Below are 25,874 nucleotides of genomic sequence, written 5' to 3'. Positions count from 1 at the left end.
CTTGGCTGGGTAACAAGTGATTCAGCAGGGTTAGGAGGGAGCACTCTGGGTGACTTGTCTGTGTGGGAAAACTCTGAAACTTGAGATTTCATTGGGATTTAGGGAGAAAATTTTAAATCTCAGAATTTCCCACGGACTAGAAGTTATATATACAGATAGTAACTTCTGTGTATATTTTTTTCCTAAGAGCACCCTGGCTTGTTCTTGTGGTAAAGGCTGTGTTCTGTTGGGAACTGCTGTTGTCATGGATATTAATGCATTTTTCCTGCTCACGGGTGATTCTGCATCCAGACGATGCACTTGGCACCACCAAGGGGAAAAAGCTGAGTGAGGATGGGCAAAACAGGAGGATTTTCCCCAAGCTAGGCTGTCTCTGCTCTCCCTGTCTCTACAGAAAACTTCCTCTGCCAGGAGAAAAACCTCTAACACAACTACTATATGTTGCAGCTGATGGTTAAAACCCTTGCAGAGCTCAGGCAGTGTTTTGCACTGGTCTTCTGGTCATTAATACCCTCCTAGCCCATAAATCCAGCCCTTGTGGCTTGGACCAGTCACTGAGCAACACAGCTCTCGCCCTTTCACATCTCGATCGTAAGTCTCTACCTTGACAGGTTTTTGGGGTGCCTCATTTAGGCAAGCCCCTATGCCCCAGCTCCAACAGGACCATGCATTTGCTGCAGCTGGCGCCCACCCTCCCCGTCCATGAGGCGGATGCAAAAGGGAGTGCTGAGATAGGAAGGACTCAGTGAACTTCAAGTGATGCTTTATTGTCTCACAAGCACGAGTGATTCAAGCAGGCAGAAAGCAGCCAGAGCCCAATTCCTATAAGCAACCTCTCTTGAGTTTTTCATGGGCCGTGCGTTGAGACTCAATCCTTGTCTGGTGTACAGCGGTCATCCTTGTGGATGATGCGATGGGCATCATCGGCCACGTTAGCCAAGACGATGGTGAACTCCTCAAAAGTCAGGTCTTTGTCCTTATTTAAGTCTGTCTCTTTGAAGAGCTTCTCCATGTATTTGGGGTTGTTCCTGCCCTGAAATTGGGGGACAGGACATGTGTTAGCCTTCCCCCTCCCTGGGCTGCACACCCACGGGTGGAAACCGAGTCAACTTTATTCTTGTATGCCCTGGGAAGTGTTTGGAAGCTGCAGGATCACTGTGACCCTTTCCTACCTTGCAGTTAAGCCCTAGTTAAAATCCCAGATAGGCAGGCTCTTGTCCTAAGCCCCTTTGGGCAGTGGCAGGAGGGATGAGCACACGTGGTCTCACAGCACATGGACAAGCTGGGTCTGAGCACAGAAACACACTCTGTGGACCACAGCCATGGTGGGGACTGCACCCTATTCCCCCAGGACCATACCTAGAGGCAACCTCAGCCACATCCCCCCCACAACCCCCCAAGGAGAGCATCCCTCCAGGGAGCACAACACAGCTCCTGTGGCACTCACGCAAGCTTTCAGGAAGGTCGGTGCCTGCTCAGTCAGCAGCGTCTTGAAGTCATTGAAGTTGAGGCAGTCGAGCTCGCCCTCCCGGATGCTATAACGGTGGTAGACATCCACAATGGTTTTCAGGGCCATCTCCAGTGTGCAGTTTCCAGGGAATTGCCGAGTCTCGTGATGGGCGGTTGTGGGCTGGGTCCTTACAGACATGGCTGAGCTCTTGAGGTAATGCAGAAACTGTGGGGGGAAACCTCAAAGCCATGAGATGCATCCAAAATCAGGCACCCCATGCCATGCTCTTGGCCCTCACCCAGGCACCCCAAGGGGCTTGAGCTGCACCTCCCCAGCCTAGCAGCAGATCTGCACCAGGAGACTTATCTCGCCAGGGCTGAGCAGTGCCCAGCGTGCCCAGGGGCAGTCGGCAGCTCCTCGGCGCTGAGCAGGTAATAGGTGGTTTTAGGAATATTGCAGTTTTACAGCATCGCCCAACTGCCTCCAATTTTAGCTTCACCTAAGAAGCAGCTTGTTCTTACTGACCTGGAGGCATTTGTCAGGCAAGTCAGACAAACCCATCAGGTTGTAGCCGCGTTATCTCTACCTACCCACAGACAGCAAGGATGACTTCTAGGCAGGGAGCACGGTTCAGGGACGGGCTCCATTGCAGCCTCTGCCTGACCTCCTCCTCCATCTGCGAATCTCCCTCCTCTTTGGGCTACAAACCTTTTTCACCACAGACACCACAGAGACCCTGCTCTCTGCAGGGTGCCACCATGCAGGTGACACCCCCAAAGGTCTCTCTCCTTGCCAGTGGAAACAGTTGCACCTCCGGTAAAGATGGCACAGAAATGCCATTAAATTATACTGGTCTTTTTGTAGCCAAAACCAGCCTCCTACCCTGCCCCAAGTAGAAAGCATCACCCTGGAATAAAACAGGCATGGCATCTTCAAAATAACTTCTCCCTCATCTTATTTCCTGCAAGAACCATTGCAGTGTTACTTACCCTTTTCTCCAAGGAGGGTTTGCAGCGGATGGGTCTGTTGAAGTGATCCGAGAGCCTGGGTAGCCCTTTTATAGATGTCTGAGATCCTCTTTCATCAGAGATGGTGACACACCTGCTGCAAGCAACAGCTTGAGTTAGCATTTCCCGCACCTGGAAATTGCAAGGTGGGAACTTCTGAACCCCTCCCGGTCTCATACCTCTGCACATAGTTCCTGGTTGCACCCACCGGGCTTTGGAAATGCTGTCCTTCCACCCCGCCGTCACCTCTGACAGGGCTGAGCCGCTCGTGTGCGGGGCAAAGAATGGGAAAAACACTGGACGTACCGCCACACCTCAACGTGAGCGTAAAGGGCACGTCCATCTCGGCAGAACTTGACAAAACTTTGCAAGTTTTGCAACGTGCTGAAAATTTTGCACGTTCTCATGCCGGTGTAGAAGAAAGATGGGTTGTTTGAGAGAGACACGGATAACTTTGTCCCTTGGTTGTTTTTAATGTGATCTCTCTGCTTTCTACTATATTAACTGGTTGGACACTAGCAAAGATGAAGGCAGCATCTGCCTTTTAATAAATTGTTTTCCACAGTATTGTCCATTACTTTCTATTTTGACACCACTTGTACCAGACCTTTCCTCTTGCTCCTGAAACTTTGTGGAGGAAACTGGGCATAAAACACGAAGAAAATTTGAGATCAGTGTCTTTACCGGTTGGAGCATTAACTAGCAAGTGTTTTGCAACTGTCACCTCTGTGCCACCCATCTTGCGTTAGCAGAACAGGTACTAGAAGAATTAAGAGATTATCAAAAGATGTAAAAATAAGACACTAGATTCCAGGAAGAGGGTAGGTGCAGAAAAACAAAAGGGTAACCATTCCTGTTTGAGGATGCTTCTTGCATATCCTGAAGGCAGTATCAAGAACTGTTGCATGAGTTTTATTCTGGTATCCCTGACTCATTTTATTGCTTTTTTTGTTTTCCTGCTCTACTCATTAGTGACTGACAACAATCCAAAACTACATCCTCATTCCCCAGCTGGCCTTGCGAAGCATGGGCCAAGCCCGGGTTTTGCCCTGTGCACTTGTACAGTCCCCACGCAGACACACCTGTGGGCTCTGAATTCCCGTCTTTCCCGGACGTGTTCCCCAAAACATGCAGGGGAGGCAGCCCGGGATGCCCAGCCCCGCAAGGATGGTGATGCCCAACTGACACCCACGTGCAGGACAGTGAATAATGTCTGTTTCTGGGGGACAAGGGCTGCTCCCCAATGGCAAAATTGTGGAGCCAGAGAGTGATCGGCTGTGTCACCGAGTGCAAATAACCACACCATAGCCCCGTGCTTCCTTTCGCAGCTTGGTTTCACGTGGGACACGCTTCTGGTTTCAGCTGATACTGGGAATGTTGGGGTGTCCTAAGCCTGGGAGTTTTCCACTCAGTGCACAGTCACTGGCAGGTACGGGAGCTCTTTTCTGCTCATGTATCTGCTCCCCAGGAGCCTGCGGTGGATTTCAAATGTGCTGTGACCTGTCAGGTTGTTGCCCCATACTAGCAAAACCACTCAACTTTATTGTGTAGAGTTAACACCAGCTTTCCAGAGCCCCTCAGCCTCATCCTGTGTTGTGTCAGGGCTTGCAAGATAAGCGTTGGTTGCTTTGCGGGTTTGCACGCACCCCCAGGATGCTGCACCCCCAGGTCTGGAGCTGGGTCTCGGCAGTCACCTGGGGAAGCAGCCCCTGGCTGTGCTTCACCCCTGGCATGTTCTGGAGCTGGTGCAAAAAGGGACCGGGACAAGCAGGGCTGAGGACGCTCTTGTGCAGTCACCGGCTGCCCCTACCCAGGAACCTCCGCAGCGTGATGAGGTGCTGTGCACCTCTCTGTCTGCTGAGGTGAAGGGTGCTGGGGCCACCCACCCTGTGCAGGGAACCCGATGAGACTGGGGAAGGCAGTGGGAGCGTGCCGGGATCCGACACGCTTCAGGACGGGGAGCTCCCCCAGCCTGCGCTGCTCAGCTGGGACCCAGCAGCACTGTTGTCCTGGCTCCCCGCCATGCAGGGAGCAGGGCTCCCCCCTCCTGCCTTCCCTTTCCCATTGCTCCTCCAGTTCAATCTGTGTTTAACCCCCCCAGCCACGGGCTGGGTACATGTTGCATCCTCCCTGGAGACAACAGGACACAATACAGATGCATTAGGTGCTTAAAGAAATTTTATTTCAGTGCCATAGGCAGAAGCAGATGACAAAGTTTTGGTTACAGGTTTGTGCTTGTGGACAAACAGAAGGGATGATGCTGCTGGAAGAGCACGAGCCCGTGGGCAAAATTACCCTGGAAACCGCTTCACTTGCGGGGACCATGGCCGTGGTCATGGCCGTGGTCATGGCCGTGGTCGTGGCCATGATCATGGCCATGGTCGTGGCCATGGTCATGGCCATGACCAGCACCTGGATGCTTGTGGGACCTGTTGTGAGCATCAATGGCTACAAGACTCAGCGTGCTCAGGAACTCGGTGAACTTCAGGCGACCATCATGGTTCCCGTCTGCTCTGGTGAAGAGCGTGTTTATGTAATCATCAGTGGATGTGTTAGGCTGCAGCAGGAAAAACATAGAAAAGAGTCAGCCAGAAGCACAGCAGGGTTCGGGGTCACCTGCCAGCCCGCAGCTACGGCAAGAGGCTCACCCAGCAAGGATTGCATGGTTTCAGGGAAATCCTAATAAAAAACCTCCCTCCCCTTTGGGAGCCTCTCAGCCACTCCCATGCCCCAAGAAGGCTGCCACTCCTTCAAGCTCTCTCCAGTGTTCGGAGAGCTGGGCCATGCTCGGCTCTTACCGGCACGGTGTTGGAGATGAAGGGTTTGGCGGTCTCCTTCAGCAGCTCCGAGAACTCGTCCCTGCTCAGGTAGTCATCTATGGGGTTCTTGATGGCGTACTGGTGGTAGATGTTGATGATGCACTCCAAGGCGAGCTCCAGGTCAGTTTTCATCTTGCTAGGAAGGGACAGGCACAAAAGGTTAAACCCTATCGGAGGAGAAGGATTGTCCTCTCCTCCGGGAGCCCCAGCTGGGCTCCAGCTGCCCAGTTGGGGTCAGGCTCATCCCAGTGACACTTCCAGCAGCACGAAGCCTGAAGTCACCGTTTGACAAGGACCTACTTACTACGAGCAGTGCTGGGGCTGACTTCTGCAGACGATGGGGCTCGGGAGGAGAGGAGCGGGCAGGAGCAGTGACGGTGTTCTGGAGGTGAGGTCTCTTTTATAGTCTCCCTGAGCTATGATTTGTGACACCCTCAAATTTCCTTCGGGGCAATAACCCCAGGAATTGTGCAAGGCTACACAGCACGCCCAGGCGGCAATTTCTTACCTGGCTCCAGGAACTGACTGCTCCCACTGTTAACGAGGGAGGGGACACCCCAAACTCGTTAAGACAAAACAAGGAAACACCAAAAGAGACATTTGCAGGGAGCCAGCATTGTGGGCCAGTGATGGAGCAGGGTCTTTCCCAGGAGCCGAGAAGTTCCTGCAAAGTTTGAGGGTGTTTGTAGAGATGGTGAAAGAGGAATTTTTTCCAGATCACATGACAGGTGCTGGGTGAGGGTCTCCAGTGGGATGATGCTGGTTTTTCCCAATGGGAGATGTGGTTCATCACTCCTGTATCTGCCCTGACACTGTTGAATTTGGCTGGAGGTGTGGTCTCTGCCCACAGCACGCTGCTGCACAGGTGCTAGGGGATGGCCAATGCATCCCACCACCCTGTCACCCCTCCAAAATCATGAACAACATTACTCCCGAATCATTTCCTAGCAGCTATTTGGGGAGCCAAGAAAGACATTACAAATCTGGGCACGCCAGAGTGCCGGAAACCTGCCAGCCAGTCTCAGGAGGTGGCATTTCCCGGCAGCTGTAATTGCTGCCTGATAATAACTGAGGACATTGGCAACCGCTGCCCTTTCCCGGTGTCGGGTGGGTGCTGCCACATGCAAGAGATCCCATGATGTTCCTAGTGCCTGGTACAGGCTGCTGAATTCCGTGTGTCTTGGGGGAAAGACAGTCTGAGGGGGGCTGGTGAGGAGCCTCTGTCTGAGGATCCCCAAGCCCTTCACCCCAAGTCCATGCTTGGTGGGACTGGCACAGCAAAAAGCCCGTGCTAGCCACTAAGGTTTCTAGGAGATGGGAAGGACGGCAGTGTCGAAACATCCCCCTGTCAGTCTGCTTATCCAGGAGCACGAGGAACTGGTGCCAGAAAAAGCTAAAATTGCAAAAGAGTGAAACAAAGGGACAGGTTGTGTGATGGAGATGGGCGCGTCCTCCCCAGGAAGGGGAGCCACGCAGGGCTGATCAGCAGGACACAGGTGCACCGTCAGCAAGACGTGACGGGACACGCGTAGGGAGGTGTGAAAGGGTGTGTCTGTGCCACGTGGGGAGGTGGAGGAGACACGCATGCACCGTGGGGCAGGCAAGAAGGGACAGGAATGCACCGTGGGTCTTCACGCTGCCATTTGCTGCCCAGCCTGCCACGGCAGCCACGTGCCCACTCACAGGAGCTCCCGGTACGGGTCGTGCCGTGGCAGACCACGTTCCGCTGCTAGAGCCACTGTGGAGTGTTGGTACCTGCTCCGTGGTCGACTGCAGCCACGGGGCTGGGAATGTTGGTGCCCCAGGGACGGGGCCCATACAGCCCTGAGGGCGCGGTGGCAGGGTGGTGACAGGGGTGTGGATGGATGCAGGCGGGCTGGGATGCCTGCGAACAGCATCATGTCAGCTTCAAATATTCACAAAAAGGGCCAAGGGCGTGCAGGGGGGTCCCTTTCACCTGCCTCTGCGATGTGAGTGCAGTGCAGCCACGTTCTCGGGTGTTTCACTGAGCTTGGAGGGACGGGTGCTTTGTTTTTTACCTAATATTGATGTTTGGGTGGGTGCTGGATCTCAGAAGCTGGGGTTTGTGGAACAACCCCTACATTCTCCGTTTAGGGAAGCAGGAGGATGAGCTTCAACCCCAGTCTCCTGGCAAACCAGCCCTTGCAAAGCCGAGGGTGCAGTGCCTGGGTGGGTGTCCCCGGCAGAGCATCACCAGCACCCAACAGGATCCATCTGCCGGGACATGAGCACTGGGTGCAACCCTTGGCCACGCCCCACCCACCCCCAAGCAAGAGACAAAACAGTGCCATCCATGACGTTTTAATTTATTTAAGGTTTATTTAAGTTCAAAAATGACCAGAAACACAGCAACAGAACTTTACAATGGGACATTACAAAAAACTTTACAAAAGGTCCTTACAAAAGGACCCCGAAAGGCCCCTTGGGGCCCCTTGTCCCAATGGCTGGCCCAGCTCTGCATTTTTGTATTCCTACAGAGCGTTGTTGCAGATCATGGCCAGGGCCCTCAGGAAGGGAGATAAATTCCTTTTACTCCTAAAATTCACTTCCTTGTCTTTGTTATAGTCCAGGTCCAGTCCACGTCACAGCTGTGGTCAGCATGGGGGCAGAGGGGAGCTCAGCAAGTGGGCGGGAGCTGATCCAGCTGTGGGGCAAGGAGCAGGGAGCACCTGGGGCATCGCTCCCTCTCCGCCCCGGGGGATGCTCTGCAGCCCTCCAGCCTGCTCTGGTGCCAGCAGGGCCAGAGGGGGCAAAGCCCCTCCAGACCCAGCTCAGCGCAGCCCCCAGAATCTGGCCCCGAGCGGGCAGGGGGCTGCCACACACCCCCACCATTGTGCCACCCTGGGGTGTTGAATCAGCTGGGGCTGGTGACTGCAGGGTGACTCACCGGACGCAGCCCAAATGTGGCTCCCAGTTGCCTCCACATGTAGCCCCAGGGCTGGCGGAGGGGGCATCCGGTGGGGGGGCAAAGCTGGGGCTGGATGAAGCGAAGCCATTGTGGCATCTCCGCTCACCGGTTGTCTCTGGAAGCAGCCCCGAGCTGACTGACGAAGGTCTGGCTCCCAGCGGGGTGCGGGGGATGGACATCCACATCTGGAAGGGGCATGCTACACATCTGGAGCCCAGCACGCAAGGCCAGGTTGGCTCCAGCTGTTCAGTGGGGGGAAAAGGGGATCAGGGGAAGGAAATGGAGACTTACAGGCATGAGCCAGACAGGCTCTGGTGCAGGGAGCGGGGGCTGTGGCTGCGTGGCTCCTCGCATTTGTAGCCACGGGCTGAGTCCTCCCATGCTGGCGGCCCGGTAGGGCTGGCTGGGTGCGCAGGGAAGTCACTCCTCTGCACGCCATAACCCCACCCAGAGCAGGAACGCTGCTGAAACCCCGCTCCCCAGGGATTCGCTTGGGGTGGGGAAGGGACAAGGGTCCTGGGTGACTTCCCAACACGGTAGGTCCTGCCCTATGGGGCAGCAGGTGGGGGGACAGATGCTGACCCTGTGTGAGCTTAATAATTATGGCTGAAAAAAAAGGTTTGTTCACTCGTCACTGCTATCACGGCCCCGGTTGGAGGCATTAGTCCCTGCAAAAGCTCCTGCCTTGCCTTGCACGGCCACGAAGCAGTTATCGGGGCTGCAGGGTGGGGTGCTGCCGGGCAGAGCCTGCTGCTGACTCACACCAGCGTGGCCAACGGGATTCAGCCCCGCGGGCGGTTTACGAGGGCTCAGGGAACGCGGTGTCCGTGCTGCAGCACAGCAAACTCCAGCTCGGAAGCACCCTTGCTCTGCCTCCTCATCTGGTACCTGCAACACGCACACGGAAGGGAAACGGGGTTTCCCCCAGCATGACAGCACCCCTGTTCCTGGGGCAAGAAACCTCCGTTACAAAGCAGGCAGAGGATTTTGTTTAAAACAACATTTATTGAAAGAACATCAGGAAGACAGCAGGAGGGTCATGGGGGCAGCGATGCAGCCTGGGGCCGGTGCCCCATGCTCACTTCTTGCGTGGCATCTTGTCAGGGCAGTCCTGGAAGAAGTCGTTGCACATCATGGCCATGCAGGCCAGGAAGGTCACGTACTCTTGGAAATCCACCTCGCTGTCGCTGTTGCTGTCCAGGTTGCGCATGAGCTGCTGTAAACTGGCCTCACTGGTTTGTCTCTGCCCAGGGACAAGAGGAGGGTTAAAATGGGGGTTTGCATCAAGGGCCACATCCCTGAGTCCCAGCATCGCCCAAGGGACGTGGCACCCCCTGCCCCACACTTACGCTGAAGCTGGGCAGCTCCTTCATGAGCAGGTCCTTGAGCTCCTGCTTACTGAGCTTGTACTTGTCCCCCTCCTTCCCCGAGTACTTGTGGAAGGTGGCGACCATCACGGCCAGCGCCTGCTCCAGGGGACACGCCATGGGGGATGCCAGCAAGCCTGGAGGTACCAACAGCACAAGCAAGTGAGAGCAGAGTTCAGCGTCCCCAGACACCCCCCTGCTGGGGGTGCAACGGTCTCCCCCAGCTGCCCAGCCTGTACAGGCTGCTCTGCTGCCCCACTCCCAGGCATGCACCGGGACGCATCACCATCTCCTCCCTAATTTCACCCTCCCGCTAGCAGCCAGGCTGGGCGTTGCCATTTTGTCCCAGTGCTGAGTAACCTCCAAAAAAGCCACGCCGGAGGGGAGAACATGGGGGGAGGTGGCAGCCCCCTCCTGCCCGAGCCAGCGGGGAAGGGGCACACATGCTTTCCCAGCTCTCCGAGGCGAAATGCAGCCCTCGAGCTCGGCTCGCTGCGGCGGGAGCCTCACGCTCAACCCCAGGGCACAACCTCTGTAGGGGGGACCCCACTGCGGGATGGGGCAACTGCACCATCGGCAACACCTGGAGGGCATCTGGAGGGCTGGCAGGATGAGGGGGAACAGAGCATCGTAGGAAAAATATAACTCACCGACAGCTCAAACGGAACAGCCGAGGACGGGCAGGGCAGGAGGCGAGCCGGCGTCAGGCCACGGCATTTATAGCCCCGCCTGGGACACCTCCCTCGCTATCTGGGTGGGAAGGCACCAATGCTGATCCAGCGCCTGCCTGGACATTGGCTGGCACAGGAGGAGAGGAAACCCTGGGAGCAGCCCTGCCCCCCCCCAAACCATCCTGTCCCGTGTTGCCAAGGGGGCTGGTTTGCGTTAGAAAGAGCAAAATGTGCCCCCGGGGCTGGACGGGGACCACCTGGTCGAGGAGAATCCCTAAGGACAAGGGATGAAGCACGGGCAGCGGTGGGCACATCGTCCCACGACGCTGGTGCGGGGCGAGATGCCGCCGCAGGGTGGTTTTGGCAGCATCCCCAGGGATGTCTGGAGCAGCACAAACCCAAGCGGGGTTTGTCCACGGCTTTGTTTTTATGCTGGAGTTTGGGTTTGGGTGAGGTGGGTTTGTTTTTTTTTTTTTCTGTTTTTAACTCGACTGCCAGCCATTTCTCTTTCCTAACTGCGAGGGCAGTGCGTCACAACGCCCCGTTGTGTAACGGAGCACTATTTTGGAGTCTGCGTGTCCCAGGCACGTGTCAGGGAGCTGCAGGCGAAAGCCAGAAGCCGGCAGTTTGCAACTCCCTGCCGTGGGACGGGCTGGCTCTTTGCCATGGTGAAAGGGCTGACAAATACCCCGAGTGTCTCCGATCTTGGCTGAGCCCCCTCAGGACAAAGGCACCTGCTGCTGCGGAGACCAGAGTAAAAAAAAAAACAGGGGTGAAGCCCCACTGCCGGCTCCAGTTTCCTCTGATGCCCAGCAGGATGCAAAACCTCCTCAAACACCTTAAACACCTTTAAGGACCGTTTTGGCAAAAGAAACCCCCAAGCCTGAACCTCATCTCTCTGCTAGCAAGTGTAGAGCGGTGTAAATTATTGGGAGGGGGCAGAAGCTCCTGGAAGCTTTTTATAAAGACCCTGGGAAGGGGCAGAGCAAAGTCTGGAGCTGCTGGGGAGGTGTTGGAAGGATTTGGGGGCTCAGGGAGGACTTGGGGGTTCAGGGACAGGCTCTGCCAGGGGTCTGCTTTGCTATGCAAAGAGGCAGAGACTTTGTAAGGGCTTTTTGAATGTGGGGTGGTTTCTCTGGGGGTTTGGAGCCTCTGGGGAAAGATGGAGAGCAGCTGCAGCACCTTCTGCAAACCAGCCCAGACCTGCCGGGAGCTGCTGCAGCTACGGGGACGTGCTGGGGGGACGGGCAGGCCCTGTGCTTCCCAGCCAGTGCCACAGGCTGATGTGCTCAGGAAACGGTGGTTTGTCTGCAGCCCCACGGCTCTGTGGTAAACCCGGGGGGCTCAGGCTGACCTTCTCCAATGCAGACACCCAGCATGGGCTCATCCACATCCCGGCGGGGCCAGGGGTCTCCTCCAGCTGACCTCTGCAGGAACTGGGGACATGCTCTCGCTTTTGTGCTGTGCACAGACCTTGCATCTTGCTGTCTGGTTCTTCCAGACCAACTTTCTCTTCCCCAAACCCAATTCATCACCCAGGGCAGCTCCTGCCAACCTACAAACCAAGCTGGGCTCAGGGAAGTGCGTATGTTTTGAGCTGGACGTACACTGAAGCCCTCCCTGAGCCAGCAAGGACTGTTTGAGGGGGGAATGTCCGAGTACATTGCTCGGAGGCGGCGCTGAGCTGTTTTGCTCAGCCTTTTCCAAAAAATGCCTCCCGGGGCTGAGTCGCACCGTGGAAAATCCCACAGAGCTGGAGGAAGGCATGAGTCACCCAGCTGCCCGCTAACCTTTGGCGCACAAAACCCTGCTGATGCACACCCAAGGCTTTGGAAAAGCTTTTATTGAAAGCCCCGCAGTGACGCTGTGGGCCGCGGGGGTCACTTCTTGCGGGGCTGCTTGGCGGGGCCATCCTTGAAGAACTCGTTGAAGCCCATGGTGATGCAGGCCAGGAAGCAGACGTACTCCTTAAAGTCCACCTCGCTGTCCTTGTTGTGGTCCAGGTCGTTCACGAGCCTCTTGAACTCCGCCTCGTCCATTTGTTTCTGCGAGCGGGGAGAGCGCGAGGGGGGGTAAGCGGGTTTGGGGTGCACGGATGAGTGAGGTGTTTCCCCATCCAGCCCCGCTGCTCTCAAGGAAGGATGTAAAAAGCCTGGGCTTCCTTTCCCCTGCCTTGAAGGAGGGTTTTCTCTTTGTCTTTGGGAGGAGGTGGCCTTCAGAAATGCAGGTGACTTACCCTTGATCTGGGGGATGCTGGCACAGCTACAGCAAATATGCCTCTCGATCATGGAAAAATTTGGTTAAAAATTATCACTTCCCTCCTCCCAATTTAAACCACAAGCCAGAAGGGGAAGTAGGGGTTAAAAAAGGATTAAAAAAATTGAAATCGGAGCATGATTTTCTTTGCCAATCAAAATATTTCTGCGGGTATAAGGAAGCCAAGTTTCCTTTCGGTCTGAGCATGCTCCAGCTCGGGTCCCGCTGGCCTCATCCCTCCTGCTCCTTGCCCTGGAGCACGAGGTCTCAGCGTGTCGCGTGTGGGCTGCCTCCATCGTCCATGCGTTGGGGAAACGCAGACACCACCTCAGTTCAACCCGGTTTGCACCGTGCCAGGTGGAAAAACCCGAAGCTGGTTTGCTCCTGCTCCTACCACACCTCCCGCCCATGCCTGGACACCTCCGAAGGGTGCAAAGGGATGTGCCCCCCCAGCCACTTACGCTCCCAAAGACGGGCAGCTCGTTGTTCAGCAGCTCCTTGAGCTCCGCCTTGCTGAGCTTGAACTTGTCCCCTTCCTTCCCCGAGTATTTGTGGAAGGTGGTCACCATCACGGCCAGCGCCTGCTCCAGGGGACACGCCATCGCCAGCCTCCTGCACGCCTGGAGGGCAGAGCACCAGGGACGGGGTCAGGGCAGGCAACGGGGGTCCGTCCCCCCCACCCTGCCCAGATGGGTCCATGATGCTGCAGAGGGGCAGCTGCACCCCCGGAGCCTCTCGGGGAGGCATTTTGGGGTGCAGCGACTGCTGAGTGAGTTGCAGCCGGAGAGCAAAGCTGCGCAACAGGCCATGAGTGAGGAAGGGGAGCGGAGACTCACCGGGATCGGCGCAGATCAGGGAGCAGCGAGGAGCCGGGGTGCTGCAGCCGGGGCGCGATGGGCATTTATAGCCCGGCCGGGGTGGCACTGCCCAGCGCACCCCGTGCAGCCCCCTCGCCTCCAGGCTTTCCCAGCAGCTCCATGCAGGCAGTTTCGCCCGCGCCTCATTTTTGCCTAACGAACTGTGTGATCCCATTAGCGGGAGGTGGGTGGGTTTGGGTGCTGTTGGGAGGAGCTGTCAGCCCTACTGGGAAGACTGGGGACCGAGGCACAAGCCAAGGGATGGGCACAGGGACTGGGAAGGGCTGGGGCATCCCCTGGGGCTTCCCAGAGAAAGCTGGTCACCAGCTCACATCCCCACCTAAGCCATCACTGTACTGTCCCCCACACCACCAGCTCTCTGGGTGGCCCCAGTCTCCCCAAGATAAGTGCTGCCATACCAGTGACCCCAGTACGAGTGGGGCTGGGCAGGTGACAGCAGTTTTATTCGAGCCACGGGCTGGGGCTCGATGCCGGCTGACAGGGCCACGAGCCCTAGTGCAGAAGTCACTGCAGAACATGCTGAGGCAGGCCAGGAGGAGCACGTACTCCTTGAAGTCCATCGTGTTGTCCTTGTCCTCCAGGTCCTTCAGCAGCACCAAGAGCTTGTCCAGTTGTTCCTGGCACAGAGCATCAGCGGGGTTAAGGACAGCTCTCGCTGGCCACAGCACAGGTAGGCACCAACCACAAGGGGCTGTTTTGGCACATGGGGGCAACCTGTTTCAGGGAGGAGCAAGCCCTTCCCTGACCCCCACATCTTCCCCAGTGGTGGGGAGAGACATGAGGATGCCGGTGGGGCTCGGTCCTGGGTGTCCTCATGCTCACCCCCATGAAGCTGGGCAGCTCCTTCAGCTCAGGGCACTTGTCAGCCTCCTCCCCCGAGCACTCAGGGAAGGTGGCAATGCTGGAGGCCAGGGCTTGTTCCAGGGTGGTGGCCATCCTGGCAGGAGGCTGCTCCCAGGGGGGAGCGACAGCACCAATGAGGGCACCCAGTTTTTCTCTGCAAACCCCCAGTTACATTTGCATTGTCACCCATCCACAAGAGCCTGTTTGGTTTGGAGAAGGGAGCCAGGGTAAATCTAAATCCTCATCTGGAGAAACCCAAGGTGTCCTGGCCTTGAGCATCTCGAAGACAGCGAACCTTTCAGCCTCTGGTGACTGCAGGGGAAGCATGTCTTCCCTCTCCCAGAGATGTGGCAGCTGGAGAGGACCATGGGGGAACATATTTGGGGCATTTTCTGAAATCTTGCAAATCTTGCGGCACGTGGAGCCCTCGAGGCTGGTGCACCAGCAGGGCTGGGTTAGCAGCTGGCTCAGGGTGCCCGGAGCTGATCCCGTCAGGAGCACGAGGACAGGAGCGTGGGTTTGAGCTCCCTAAATTGGGGCCAGCTGCAGAGCCTGACAGCCCCGTCCCTGCTGCACGGCCCCACAGCGTCCCCCTCCCTCCCTGCCTGCCATATGGTGCCCTGCAAAGTGCCCCAGGGCTTTCCAGGAGCACCCAAGGGTGCAGCTGCGGAGCGTGGGGACACACAAACCACCCCCTGCCCACGCAGACACCCTTGCAATGCTCCCTCCGACACGCCGGTCCCCTGCACACTGGTGCACGGCAGCAGCCCCTCCCGTGCCCCCCCCCTTCCCCATGCACCCGTGTTTGCTCCAGGGAGCTCTGGGGTGTTCAGAGCCCCAGCCCGGATGCCCGGGTGCTGCGGGGGAGCGTGCACAAGGGGAGGGACATCCTGAATTGTTTCCGTGCACTGCAGCCGATCTGCATCTAGAAATGAGATGCTGGGGGCTGGTTGCCCCTCACCCTGAGGGTCCTTTCTGGAGAGATCCCAACACTCTACCCCGGATCCCATCGGATCGCTGGGATCCCGTGTGAGCAGCCGGGGACAGCGCCCAGCCGAGCCCCACTCACCCCATAAACCACGGTGTGAGTCACGAGCCCTGCCCTCGCCCAAGAAGGATTCCTCCACCGTGACTCAGCCGCAGCCCTGCCCCCCTGCACCGTCTCCCATGGGGACACCCCCAGTTTGCCCAGGACCCCCAGTGCTGCAGGGCGGGGGAAGGTGGGCTGCGTGGGCAGGGGGACAGGCAGGAGCCAGTGATGCTCCTGCATCAGGGAGGGAAGGAGCAGGGTCAGCAAGGGGGGCTGGCTGGAAGGGGATGGGGGTCCCTGCTCCAAGGTGCTGACATCCCCCCTGCCGTGGGCGTGGGGGTCACGGGGGGCCACCACGATGCTCATAGGCCTGAGGCCAAGTCCTCTCCCAGTGGAAAATCCCCAGCAGGCGCCGGAGCTGCCGGCTCGGGCTGGTTGCCAACACCGTGGGCGTCAGGAGCCCGGCTGCAGAACACTCCCCACCGAGCCCCTCCAGCGCGGGGTGTCCCAGCGCACACGGGGCCGTGAAGCTTTTCCCCATCCCCATCCCGGGTGGGGGACATAAAATACACCAAGATGCACACAGGAACTGGGGTCCCCCGAGCCGCCCCGGGGTTGGGGTTGGCCATGCCCTTACGGTGCGCGTGTGTGGGGCCGTAGTCCCAGGCTGCTCGGGACCCCTTGTGGGGACGTGGAGAGGGTTCCCCAGGACGTGCAGCAGCAGCACCCACACCCTGGGCCCCAGGCAGCGGCTTGGGGTGCTGCGGGGCCCGTGGGGTGCTGGGAGGCCACGGTGTCTGCTGACACCTCGTGGTGGCTCCATCGGCCCCAGGGAGCCCAACCCTGCGAGGCTGCAGGACTGGGACGGGCGTTATTGCCAGCCCAGGGCATGGCATGACCGTGTGGGTGGTGGGGGACAGGGCAAACCCCCTCCCTTGGCCCCCCACATCCCCTCGGTGCATTCATGCTGCGGGACAGTCCCCGAGAAGGCAGAACCTCAGCGTCACCTGTTGCTCCTCCAAACTTTATTGCTGCAATAAATAATCACGGTGGTGTTGCCCGGACAGGACCGCGCCGCTCCCAAGCCCAAAGGACCAGAGCACCAGGCAGCGCAGGCAGGGCAGACCCTTCACCAGCTTGGGCAGGGGGAAAGGCACCTTTTCCCAAGAAGATCCCCAACTTCAAGGGGGAGCTCCAAGGGGAGAGGGGATCCCGGTTGTGATGGAGTTTCTGCCAGTGGGGCTGCACCCCAGAGGTCTGAGAACAGACAGAATTCATGTCCTAGATGAGGGGAAGCCTCTCCCTTTGCTTCTTGCCCAGCAAGGACAGAGTTTGTGGAAGAGGATGAGGGCAGGAATGGCATGGTGCGGGGCAAGGAGGAGCCCCCCGAGGCTGTGATAGCCTCGCACCCTTCAGCTCCCACCCACAGGATCTTCCCGCCCTGGTGGCACCCTGGCATGGCTCGGTCGGCAAAGCCGTGGGAGACCGGGGTGCCCCGGCGCAAGCTGGGGCTCGGGGTGGGGTTTGGCAGTGGGAGAGGCGAGAAGCGGGGAGCTGTGGAGAAGCAGGGGCTGAGCCGGGGGGCCTGAGCCCGGGGGGGGGGTCCAGATGTGGCCGGCTACTTGGTGTGTTTGATGCTCTGCTCCTGCTGGCGGATGATCTGGGCGATGGGGCTGGCGATGCCGCCTATCAAGGTCCAGTACTCCTCGAAGCTGATGCGCCCGTCTTTGTTCTCATCCAGGTCACAGATGAGCTTGTCGGCCGCTCGACGGTTCCCAGTGTCCTGGGGGAGAGAGCGGAGCCGCTCAGAGCGGGTCGGCGAGGAAAGCGGGGTGCAGGGTGAGGGGGACCCCATGCAAGCGTGAGGAGCTGGTCCCCTGGCCCCACGCGCCCCGGCCTCACCGTCAGCATGTGGTTGAGCTCACAGCTCAGCATCTTGCGGAAATCCTTCTTGCTGATGCGCCGTGGCTTCTTGCAGCAGCAGCGGCGGCTCGAGTACTTGTCAAAGTTGTTCACCAGGACCTGGACGGCCCATTCCAGCTCCGTGCATTCTGCCATCACTGCCTGAGGTCACCTGCGGGGACGGGGGTCAGGGACAGGGGCTGTGGGACCCTCCACATGCTGCCAAAGCTCACGGTGCCGTCGCTCATGGGGGTCTCCACTGCCACCAGCCCTGGGGTCACCGCAGACCCTCCATGGAAAGGCAAAAAGGTGGCAGAGCCGACATACGGGGTGCTCGTCTCCCCACATGGCTGCTCATACAGGATCACCCCAAAAACCCTCCGTGCCAAGTGGCCCGGCTCCAGCACAGCACCCGCCCCACACCAGCCGCCCCGCCTGCCCCCCCGGGGCGGCCACCCCCGCGTGTGGGATGGGGCGGCAACTGTGGTGCTGGGGCCGCGGGGCTCCGCAGCGCCAGGGCCGCGGCCGCCGGTTCCCAGGGCTCATTAGGAAGGAATGGGGCTGGGAGCCGTGCGGCGGCGGCGGCAGGATGAGGGCAGGAATTACCGGCCAGCCCTCCTCTTGCTTCATGGCTCCGGGAACACCCTGGCAGGGCGCGTCTGGACCTGCCTGAGCCCCCCACAAGCCCATCCAAGGGCGTCCCCCATACCCCGGGGTCCAATCCTGCCCGCCTGCTTGATGTCTGGGGTTCCTCTCCTCGCTCCGCGGTCCCGAGGCTGCCCCAAGCCAGGAATTTCCTTCCTATGGCCGGACCCAACAGGATGGTCCCTGTCGCAGGATGCAGGCAGGGACGGAAACTGCGTCACCTTGCCTGGCCTTGGCTCTTTCCTTCCCCGTTGTGGGGAGTGGGGTGAGCTGGGCCGTGTTGCTCCCCATCGTTTTGCTGAAGCCGTGCTGATTTACACCACTCCACAGTGCAACACCGACCGTCACGGCAGCAGCAGCCGCATGGCTCTTGGAGGAAGCCAAACAGGACGGCATGCGTGGAGCCCAGAGGGGTGGCCCAGCGCTGTCCCCCGCTCTGGGGACATCATCCAGGAGGGTGTCTGCAGCCCGGCTGCTCCCTGGGAGAAGGCAGGACCTGCCTGGTGCCCCAGATTTGGCTCATGTCCCCTCTCTCTTTGCACTGATCCTCCCCAATTCAGCCCCAGGCCGAGGACGTCGGCACATCAGGGTGACAAGAGACACGAGGCTCAGCCCTGGGCTCGTCCCTGCGTGTCTCAGCATGGCTGGGCGCCCTCCTGAGCCATCCTTGTCCCCGCGGGAGCCTTCACCATGCCACAGTGCCATGGCCCAGGGCCACCCCATCCTGGGACCAGGGACCATCCCCAGTTTGCAGGACAGGACTCTGGGCACCAGGGTGGTTTTTGAACAGTCCCAGCACTGGCAGGGGGTCCTGCTGCGAGCTGCCGTGACCAGCACGGCCCCACAAGAGCCGCTCCCCAAACACCTCCAGCTCTGGCCCTTCCTCATCCCACACCATTAATTGCCAACAAAAAGTAATCAGCAGCACCTGGGCAAAGCACCCACTGCACACCCACTCCCTGCACCCACTGGGGTCCCCACATGCAGACCCCACGCCGGTGTCACCGGTCCCCCACCGGCAGCACCCAGCCCATCCTCGGGGCATCACGGCTGCTGCTTTGTCACTGACTCACCGCACCAGCCCATCTGCGACAGCCCAGCTCACCTGACCCCTCCACGTGTCCCCGGGGCCAGCCCGGGGCACAGGGACATTGTCACCCCAGTGGGACGCGGGGATGACGGCACGGCCGCAACAGAGCTGGGTGCCGGGTAGGCGGGATGGGCAGGATGGGGCTTGCTGGCTGCTCCGCTCCCACTGCCATGGTCCCCCCTCTTCTTCCACCTCTCCCTCTTCTTCCTCGCCAGCACCAGTGCCCGGAGACGGGACCCGCAGCCCAGCACAGCACGATCCCTGCCCACGGTCCCGCCATCACCAAGGGCAAAGCAGGCGGGAAATGTCCCTTTTCCGGGGGCCAGACCCCACTGGCAGCCCCATGTGCCGGGCTCCCCATAGGCAGCGAAGTTGTTGGATGCTGCCAAGCCCCGTGCCGGACCACCCGCCCCCAGCCCAGCTCGCCCTGGTGCTCCCCACACATCCAGCAGGTCCCCTCCACCCCAGCCCCGCTTGCACGGTGCTGCCAAAGGGCTCGGGGGATTTCCATCACCCAACTCGCAGCAGCACGTCCCAGAGCTGCTCCCGGTTGAATATTCCCCCCAAGGGTCCTGATGCCGACTTTCCTCGGAGCCTCACCTGGCTCCGTCTGGGGGTCCTGCTGTATCCGTCTGTCGCCGATTTGGCAGCACAGGCAGTGGGAACCGATTACACCCGCTGTCTTCTCACCTTGCACCCATACCACCGGGCCCAGTCGGGCTTTTAAAGAGGCTCCCACCCCTTCCTGACGTTCCCAGGGCGTTCCCGGGCTGAGGCTCACCTGGGAAATGGCTCCCTGTGATTGCAACACCCAGGCGGGTCGGTGCGAGCAGGGACCTGCGGCGGGCTCCAGCTCCTTCTCGGGGGCTGCTCTGTGCATGGCTGGGGGGTGATGGCAGGTGTTTGGGGAGCACCCCAGAAGGCCCCACTGTCTCGAAGGAGCGGTGGGCTCCCAGCAGTGATGGTTTATCAGGCACAGTGCAACTCCAGCCCGGTCCTGGGGTTTGCAAACCCGCCGCCATCCCGCTACGCACCGGCCAAAAGCCCAGCTCCTCCATCCCACGGAGCATCCCCACATCCCACCCTGCTCCAAACCACCCCCACGCACCCACCGCTGGCTACACCAGCCAGTTGGGTCCAGTGTGGCACAGGAGCTGCCCAGCAAGGTGGGGGATATCATTTATTTGAACCAAAAGCACTTGTTCTCAAGGGTGAAAAGGGGTTGGCATGGGTCTCTGGGAGCACAAGCACCAGCTCCAAGCAGGGCCGTATCCAGCTCTCAGCCCTCTCTAGATGCACTGGGACAGACAAGGCTCTTCTCAGCTGGTAGCTGTGCTTGTAAAGTCACATCCGTAATTAATTGTCCCAGCAAATTGTACCCCTGTATGTCTACCAGAGCGATGGCGCAGCGATGAGATGCCCAGATTAGATACGGGCGTTATTGGGAGCTGCATATTTAAGGATGCAAAGTAGGAGGTGATATATCACAGGCAGGAGCCACCTGCTCAGAGGACCTTTGGGATTCCTGCCCCGGAAAAAACGATGTGTGTCATCCCAGCTCTCTGCTGGCTTCTTCCTAATCTCGGTTAGGAGGAAGCTAAACCCATTCTCGGCCGAGATGCTCAGATGTCGTTGATGCAACATCCCAGGAGGGTGGGAATCCCTCCCCGACCCTGCAGGCAAACAGCTCACCGCTGAATCATGGGCTTTCATTCTCTCCTGTACCTGGCAGATGTCACAACCACATCCAGGCCCTTATTTTTACAAGGCATTCAGGGCGTGTGCATGTGCTCGGAGCAGCCACGTACCATCCAAACCCATCGCAAGACAGTTCCCAGACATTTTGATTGCCCTGATGAGGTCGGTCTCTCCCCTGGTCCCCACCAGCTTTGGGTCTGAAGGGTCAGGGGCAGTTTGGCTTCTCGTGGACAAGCTCTGCCCTGTGGGACCCTTTGCAGAGTTGGGGACGCTGAGCCCTGGCTTTGGGGGTCTTTGGTGGCCACCCTGGAGCCGCTGCTCCTGCACATGCTCCGGCACGAGCAAATGCATTTCTCGGCGTTTCCAGCAGCGCGGTGCCGTGCCCGCGTGGTTGGGGCTGACTCACCGAGGGGCACCGACCGCCCCGGCACGGGCTGAGCTGTTCCGACGACCTCCAAGGACCTTCCAGATACAACAGATACTTATCGAGGATGGCTCACGCCGCAGGAATTGCTGTCCTCCCGACAGTGCGACGTCACGCTGGGGAGCTGGTCACCAAACCAGAAATAGGACCCAGGAGTCCCCACTCCCAAGGCACATTCCCAGCCTGGTGCTGGGAAGAGGACCCAGGAGCCCTGGCTCCCCTTTCCCCCCCCCATCACCCCAACCATTTGACACATTTCCTGTCTCTAATTAAATCCACACCACACCTTTCTGCTTAATTTCCATGTATTTATTTCCAAGGCAGGAACAATAAATAGTCATTCTCGTTGTGAAATCCACCCCAAGGTGAGAGGAGACAGAGGGCGGCCTGTGGCCGAGCCGTGGTGTCGGTGCTGCCGCGCCAGCCGCCAGCCCAGGAGGACCTGTCGCCCTGGACCAGCCTTGAGTTTTATCACATTTCTCTGGGGTTTGGTTTGGTTTTGTTCATCTTTTTTTTTTTTTTTCCCCAGCAGCACAGAGCCTCGCAAGGTGACCCAGGTCCTGCTGAGGTGCCCACACCCTCTTTTTTTTTGGGGTCTCCGTCCCCATCGTGCTTCTGGGGCTGCCCACAGGCTCCTTTGGGGCACGGAGCTCAGCTGGAATGGCCTGGATGGCAGAAAAAAGGTGGGATAACCAGGCTCAGCAGGTGCCCTGCACCCTCCAAAGCCCATTTCTTCACCCTCCATGCGCTCAGTGCCTGAGCTAATTGCTTCATCCCAGTGAGCCACCGCTTTGTGGCATTTACTGTTTCCTAATTTGCTGTAATTAAACAGAAATCCCACACTCTCCCGGCAGAGGTGCAATCTTGCTGCTGGCCTCACAGCTCTTGGGTCTTTCTGAACCCAGGATTTCAGGGTCTCGTCCGAGCTCCCTCCAGCCCAGCACAGAGCCTCTGGGGTTCTTAGTCCGGAGACATGGCCCTGGCTTTGCTTTTGGAGTCCCCACAGTGGGGATCACCGGGCACGAGCCACCCCGGAAACTGGGCATGTGCACAGCCCCGTGCACACCCACAGCACAGTGCACACTTGCAGCATCCCTTGCACCCCCGCAGCATCCCTTGCACCCTCATGCTCTGCACTGGGGCCAGCGGGGCTCTGCAACCCAGCAGCGAGTGATGCTCAGAGCCGCGATCGCTGCAGCACCGTCCCTCCCTGACCCCCCCTTTTCCCTCGCCCACAAAGGACAAGTGAGGTCACCCCATCATGTCTGCTTTTTTTTTTTTCCAGTGTTTTCCTTTATTAATTTATACAAAAATGGTTGCAAGTGATGCAAGCTGATAACAACCCGCCACCGTCCCAGCCCCGAGCCCAGCTGCCAGCCGGGGGCCAGCATCCCTGGAGAGGGGCAGGTGGGGGAGCACCGTGCAGGCAGCACACCCCGGCATAGCACCCCAAAACCTGGGCAGGCACAAGGCACCGCAGTCCCTGCACCGGGGGAAGAGCAGGGAATACACCCAGGCCACGCACGGCCACATTGGTGCTGGCCCAGAGCCTGGGATGTCCCCAAAAGTGCTCGGAGCACGAGGCAGAACTGTGGCAAAGGAGGTCCCGTCCGGTGACAGGGCATGGGGCCGGGGGGACGAGCCCGCACATCCAAGGGCTTTTGGGGGAAAGAGCCGAGTCCCTCTCGCTGTGATGCTCCGGGGCTGGGGGACCTGCAACCGGAGGGTTTTCGGGGCCGGAGGTGGGACAACCCCGGGGGTAAAGGCTCTGGAGCAAAGGACGGAGAAAGGCGGCTCCGCAGCTGGGGCCAGGAACCCCCTTGCCACCTCCCTCCCGCCACGGCACGGGCCAGAGCTGGGGATGGGAAGGGAGGTTTCCTGACGGGAAGGAGAGCCGAGAGAGGGCAGGGATGGAGCCGGGGAGGGGGATCCCTTCGCCCCGGCCGGGGACACGAGGAGGAGATGAGCCCCGGCAGGAGCAACGCCGCGTTTTCCCAGGCGCATCCCACCGGGACCAGCAGCCTCTCGCGCTTCTCAGTGCAGAGCCTGAGGCCTCGGGCGCCTTCCCGTCCCCCGCCACCCTCTACTTCCTCCGGCAGCCCTTGGCCGCGTCCCCCATCATGTCCCAGTACTCTCCGAACTCCAGCTTGGCCTCGTCAGGGTCTCCCATGCATTCGATCTTCTCGTCCAGCGGTCCAACACACTGCAGCGGGGGCGGAAAAAAGCATCGGGGTGAGGGAGCTGCGGGGTCCCGCAGGCAGCCCGTGCCCACCCCAGCTCCCCCTGCCCACCCCCGGGCTCTGCCCTCACCTTCCCCAGGTGGGGTAGCTTCTGCACCACCAGCTCCTGCATCTCGTTGGGCGTCAAGTACTCCTTCTGCCCCTTCACTGCGTAGCAGTGGAACTGGTTGATGACGGTCTCGATGGCCCGCTCCACGTCAGTGAGCTCCTGGCAGTCCTGCGCGGGGGGAGAGAGGGTGAGCACCGGTGGGACACGGCCCCGATGGGTGGGACATTCCCCGGACGGGCAGGACAAGCCCCCCGAGGAGACACGATGCTCCCCAAGCAGATGTGCCAGTGCTCTCTTCAGATGTCCAACCCCTCCGCAATGAGGTGATAAACCTCCTGATCAACATGATACCCCTCTGTACAGACGTGAGACCCCCTCTACAGACGTGAGACCTCACCGTACAGGTGCGAGACCCCCATACAGATGCCAGACCACTCCATACAGATGTGAGACCGCGCCATACAGACATGAGGCCCCGCAGTACAGATGTTCCATCCCTCCATACAGGCCCTGCCCAGCTGCTGTACCCCCCTGACAGCTGCCGTACCCCTCCACCTCGATGTGACACCCCTCCCCACAGGCACGTCACCCCCTGTTTCTGCTTGCCCGGACTTCTCTCTGCCCGGGGCCAGCAAGGCTCAGCCACCCCGGCGTCTCCAGGCGCTACACCCACGGCGCGGGGGCCGCCGCGGCCGTCCGGACTGGTTCTTCCTCTCCTTTGCACAAGCGGCGGATGGCGGCATGAGTCAGTGCCCAGGACGACGCGGGCGCCCGCCGGGATGGAGCTTGGCGGCAGCAGGAGCCCCTCTCCCTCCCCAGCGGGGCTGCAGCCCCCTTCCCTGCTGGGGTGGGGGGCAGAGACTGGCCCGACCCACACGCCTGGCTCCCCGGCCACTCGTGCTAATTAGCCAAAGCTGCATTTGAAGGGAAACGATGGTGATTCACTCAGCATCTGCGGTTTCCCCTTGAAACACTATTAAACCACATCAGGCGATGCCTATTAGGAAGAACCCAGCAATCTTCAGAGCCTCAGCCCGGCACCCCGGCTCAGCCAGCCAGGGCCAAATCCTCCGCAGGTGCAAAGGAGCACAGGGTGGGCACCTCCCGATTGAAAGCCGAGGAAAACAGGAGACTTTCTGCTGTTGAGCATCCTTGGAGAGGTTGCAAGGAACAAGTGCAGCTCCCGAAGGTGAGCTGGAGAGGTTGCAAGGAGCTGGAGAAATCTGCCTGGTTCCCCCGAGCTTTCAAGCAGCTCCAAGCCTGCAGCACCAGATCCCCCTGCCCAGCGCCAGGGCAGCGTCGCCGAACCCCAAAACAGCCCCCCCGGCTCCTCCGCTGGAGTCTGGCTCCAGGATGGAGCTGGCCCAGCCGTGCTGCTCTGAGTCACCCCATGCCCGGGGCTGTGCTCCGAGGAACGGGGCCGTGCGGGGTCACCCCTGCGCCCCACACCCCGCCAGGGGTCCCGGCCCTCCCGGTGCCGCAGCGTCGCTCAGGGACCTTGCGCTTCTTGCGGCAGTTGCACTGGCCCATGCTGCTCCTCGTGGGGTCTGTAGGTCCTTGGTGGCAGCAGCGGTGGGACTGTCCTCGACGACGGGGTCTTGAGGAGCTGGCGGGGGAAGAAAGCCAGGCTCAGCTCTCGGCGTGGGGGGAGTTTCCCCTCCTTCAGCGCCGGGACTGAGCGCAGGGCGAGGAAGGAGCCCCGGGATGCGTTGAGCTGCCGGGACACGTCCCGGCGGCAGGAGCGTCCCTGCCCCAGCAGCAAGTCGTGGCAGAGCCGAGCGTGGGAGCAGGGGTGGGGGGGGTGCGGAGGGGTGGCAGGACCCCCAGGCACGGACCCCCATCCCCCAGTGGCAGATGGGCCACTTACCTGCTCCACGGGCTCTCCTGGGTCTGCGCGGGCTGCGGCGTGCCGGGGTTTTATACCACGGGGAGGTGTGAGTGGGAGCTCCCTGCGCGCCGCCAGCTGCGGTGTGGTGCAAGGCGTCTCATTTCGGAGCCTGGCCCAGGGCCAGCGTGGGGCCGGGAAACGCCTCCTTCCCGGCCACATTGATGGTTCCCCGTCCAGCCCGGCACATCCTGGCCGCGCAGCACCGCGTGGGAACAGCCACCCGGGCACCGGGCCCCGGCTGGCGCAGGGCTGGGTCACCCCATGGTGGGGATTTCACCATTTTCCAGCAACGACGGGATTTGGGAGCTGAACACCAGGAACAGGAGCTCGGTTAGGCGTGCCAAGCCGGGGGCGTGCTGCACCGGTGGACATGTCCCCCCATGCCACCCAAGACCCCGGAGAGGATGGACATGGATGCCGTGGAGGTGGCCACCACTGTGGCCACCGCGGCATCGCCACCGGAGATGCTCCCGAGCCCCACCCTGGTCCCAGCCACAACTCTGCCACCCATCGGGGTTGCACTAAACAACCCCCCCCAGCCTGGCAGGAAGGTGTTTGTGGGGTGCAGGGTGGCACCCTGCAAGCCAGACCAGCGCAAGGGCTATTTGGGAATGGTCCCCATCCTTGGGTAGCCACCTCAAGGCAGAGTGAGCCCTGACCCACCCCTCGTGGCGCTGGGCTGGTCCCC

At 59.8% G+C, this 25,874-nt stretch overlaps 6 protein-coding genes across 7 annotated transcripts; all 6 read right to left on the bottom strand.

Moving 5' to 3' along the window:
• Nucleotides 1-807: 807 nt before the first annotated feature.
• LOC141916865 (protein S100-A8-like) lies at nucleotides 808-2,461 on the bottom strand. Its single transcript, XM_074809714.1, has 3 exons — nucleotides 2,440-2,461; nucleotides 1,448-1,675; nucleotides 808-1,033 (listed from the first exon to the last, which is right to left on the bottom strand). The coding sequence occupies exons 2-3, from the start codon at nucleotides 1,646-1,648 to the stop codon at nucleotides 869-871; spliced, it is 366 nt and encodes a 121-aa protein (XP_074665815.1). The 5' UTR covers nucleotides 1,649-1,675; nucleotides 2,440-2,461; the 3' UTR covers nucleotides 808-868.
• A 2,304-nt stretch (nucleotides 2,462-4,765) lies between these two features.
• Nucleotides 4,766-5,408, bottom strand: LOC141916742 (protein S100-A12-like). The gene is made up of 2 exons (XM_074809498.1): nucleotides 5,256-5,408; nucleotides 4,766-5,014 (listed from the first exon to the last, which is right to left on the bottom strand). The coding sequence occupies exons 1-2, from the start codon at nucleotides 5,406-5,408 to the stop codon at nucleotides 4,766-4,768; spliced, it is 402 nt and encodes a 133-aa protein (XP_074665599.1).
• A 3,782-nt stretch (nucleotides 5,409-9,190) lies between these two features.
• LOC141916590 (protein S100-A4-like) lies at nucleotides 9,191-10,335 on the bottom strand. The gene is made up of 3 exons (XM_074809247.1): nucleotides 10,223-10,335; nucleotides 9,555-9,709; nucleotides 9,191-9,448 (listed from the first exon to the last, which is right to left on the bottom strand). The coding sequence occupies exons 2-3, from the start codon at nucleotides 9,690-9,692 to the stop codon at nucleotides 9,284-9,286; spliced, it is 303 nt and encodes a 100-aa protein (XP_074665348.1). The 5' UTR covers nucleotides 9,693-9,709; nucleotides 10,223-10,335; the 3' UTR covers nucleotides 9,191-9,283.
• Nucleotides 10,336-12,123: 1,788 nt separating this feature from the next.
• LOC141916591 (protein S100-A4-like) lies at nucleotides 12,124-13,101 on the bottom strand. Its single transcript, XM_074809248.1, has 2 exons — nucleotides 12,961-13,101; nucleotides 12,124-12,288 (listed from the first exon to the last, which is right to left on the bottom strand). Exons 1-2 carry the CDS (start codon nucleotides 13,099-13,101, stop codon nucleotides 12,124-12,126), a joined length of 306 nt encoding a protein of 101 aa, XP_074665349.1.
• Nucleotides 13,102-16,256: 3,155 nt separating this feature from the next.
• S100A16 (S100 calcium binding protein A16) lies at nucleotides 16,257-19,567 on the bottom strand. 2 transcript variants are annotated; one of them, XM_074809401.1, is made up of 3 exons: nucleotides 19,488-19,567; nucleotides 17,153-17,324; nucleotides 16,257-17,033 (listed from the first exon to the last, which is right to left on the bottom strand). In XM_074809401.1, the coding sequence occupies exons 2-3, from the start codon at nucleotides 17,306-17,308 to the stop codon at nucleotides 16,869-16,871; spliced, it is 321 nt and encodes a 106-aa protein (XP_074665502.1). In that variant the 5' UTR covers nucleotides 17,309-17,324; nucleotides 19,488-19,567; the 3' UTR covers nucleotides 16,257-16,868. The 2 variants fall into 2 exon arrangements, with proteins under 2 accessions (XP_074665502.1, XP_074665501.1); XM_074809400.1 differs by lacking the exon at nucleotides 19,488-19,567 and adding an exon at nucleotides 17,862-17,984.
• Nucleotides 19,568-22,273: 2,706 nt separating this feature from the next.
• LOC141916854 (protein S100-A14-like) lies at nucleotides 22,274-25,851 on the bottom strand. Its single transcript, XM_074809693.1, has 4 exons — nucleotides 25,166-25,851; nucleotides 24,796-24,904; nucleotides 23,320-23,466; nucleotides 22,274-23,212 (listed from the first exon to the last, which is right to left on the bottom strand). Exons 2-4 carry the CDS (start codon nucleotides 24,826-24,828, stop codon nucleotides 23,093-23,095), a joined length of 300 nt encoding a protein of 99 aa, XP_074665794.1. The 5' UTR covers nucleotides 24,829-24,904; nucleotides 25,166-25,851; the 3' UTR covers nucleotides 22,274-23,092.
• Nucleotides 25,852-25,874: the final 23 nt, after the last annotated feature.

Source organism: Strix aluco, chromosome 30 (genome assembly GCF_031877795.1).
Source record: "Strix aluco isolate bStrAlu1 chromosome 30, bStrAlu1.hap1, whole genome shotgun sequence".
Taxonomy (NCBI): Eukaryota; Metazoa; Chordata; class Aves; order Strigiformes; family Strigidae; genus Strix; species Strix aluco.
The sequence above is the reverse complement of the archived record's forward strand: the minus strand, read 5'-3'. Positions and strand labels throughout refer to the sequence as shown.

What these genes read in the sequence shown, in the direction of transcription:
- LOC141916742 (XM_074809498.1), bottom strand. Translation starts at nt 5,408, where the DNA reads ATGAAAACTGACCTGGAGCTCGCCTTGGAGTGCATCATCAACATCTAC. An exon ending in TCATCTCCAACACCGTGCCG is followed by an intron (nt 5,015 to 5,255) that starts GTAAGAGCCGAG and finishes TTCCTGCTGCAG; the next exon opens with CCTAACACATCCACTGATGA.
- LOC141916854 (XM_074809693.1), bottom strand. Translation starts at nt 24,828, where the DNA reads ATGGGCCAGTGCAACTGCCGCAAGAAGCGCAAG. An exon ending in ACTGCCGCAAGAAGCGCAAG is followed by an intron (nt 23,467 to 24,795) that starts GTCCCTGAGCGA and finishes CCCCCCGCGCAG; the next exon opens with GACTGCCAGGAGCTCACTGA. An exon ending in AGCTACCCCACCTGGGGAAG is followed by an intron (nt 23,213 to 23,319) that starts GTGAGGGCAGAG and finishes CCCCCGCTGCAG; the next exon opens with TGTGTTGGACCGCTGGACGA.
- LOC141916590 (XM_074809247.1), bottom strand. Translation starts at nt 9,692, where the DNA reads ATGGCGTGTCCCCTGGAGCAGGCGCTGGCCGTGATGGTCGCCACCTTC. An exon ending in AGGAGCTGCCCAGCTTCAGC is followed by an intron (nt 9,449 to 9,554) that starts GTAAGTGTGGGG and finishes GTCCCTGGGCAG; the next exon opens with AGACAAACCAGTGAGGCCAG.
- LOC141916591 (XM_074809248.1), bottom strand. Translation starts at nt 13,101, where the DNA reads ATGGCGTGTCCCCTGGAGCAGGCGCTGGCCGTGATGGTGACCACCTTC. An exon ending in AGCTGCCCGTCTTTGGGAGC is followed by an intron (nt 12,289 to 12,960) that starts GTAAGTGGCTGG and finishes CCCCGCTCGCAG; the next exon opens with AAACAAATGGACGAGGCGGA.
- S100A16 (XM_074809401.1), bottom strand. Translation starts at nt 17,308, where the DNA reads ATGGCAGAATGCACGGAGCTGGAATGGGCCGTCCAGGTCCTGGTGAAC. An exon ending in AGCTCAACCACATGCTGACG is followed by an intron (nt 17,034 to 17,152) that starts GTGAGGCCGGGG and finishes TCTCTCCCCCAG; the next exon opens with GACACTGGGAACCGTCGAGC.
- LOC141916865 (XM_074809714.1), bottom strand. Translation starts at nt 1,648, where the DNA reads ATGTCTGTAAGGACCCAGCCCACAACCGCCCATCACGAGACTCGGCAA. An exon ending in CGACCTTCCTGAAAGCTTGC is followed by an intron (nt 1,034 to 1,447) that starts GTGAGTGCCACA and finishes CCCCAATTTCAG; the next exon opens with GGCAGGAACAACCCCAAATA.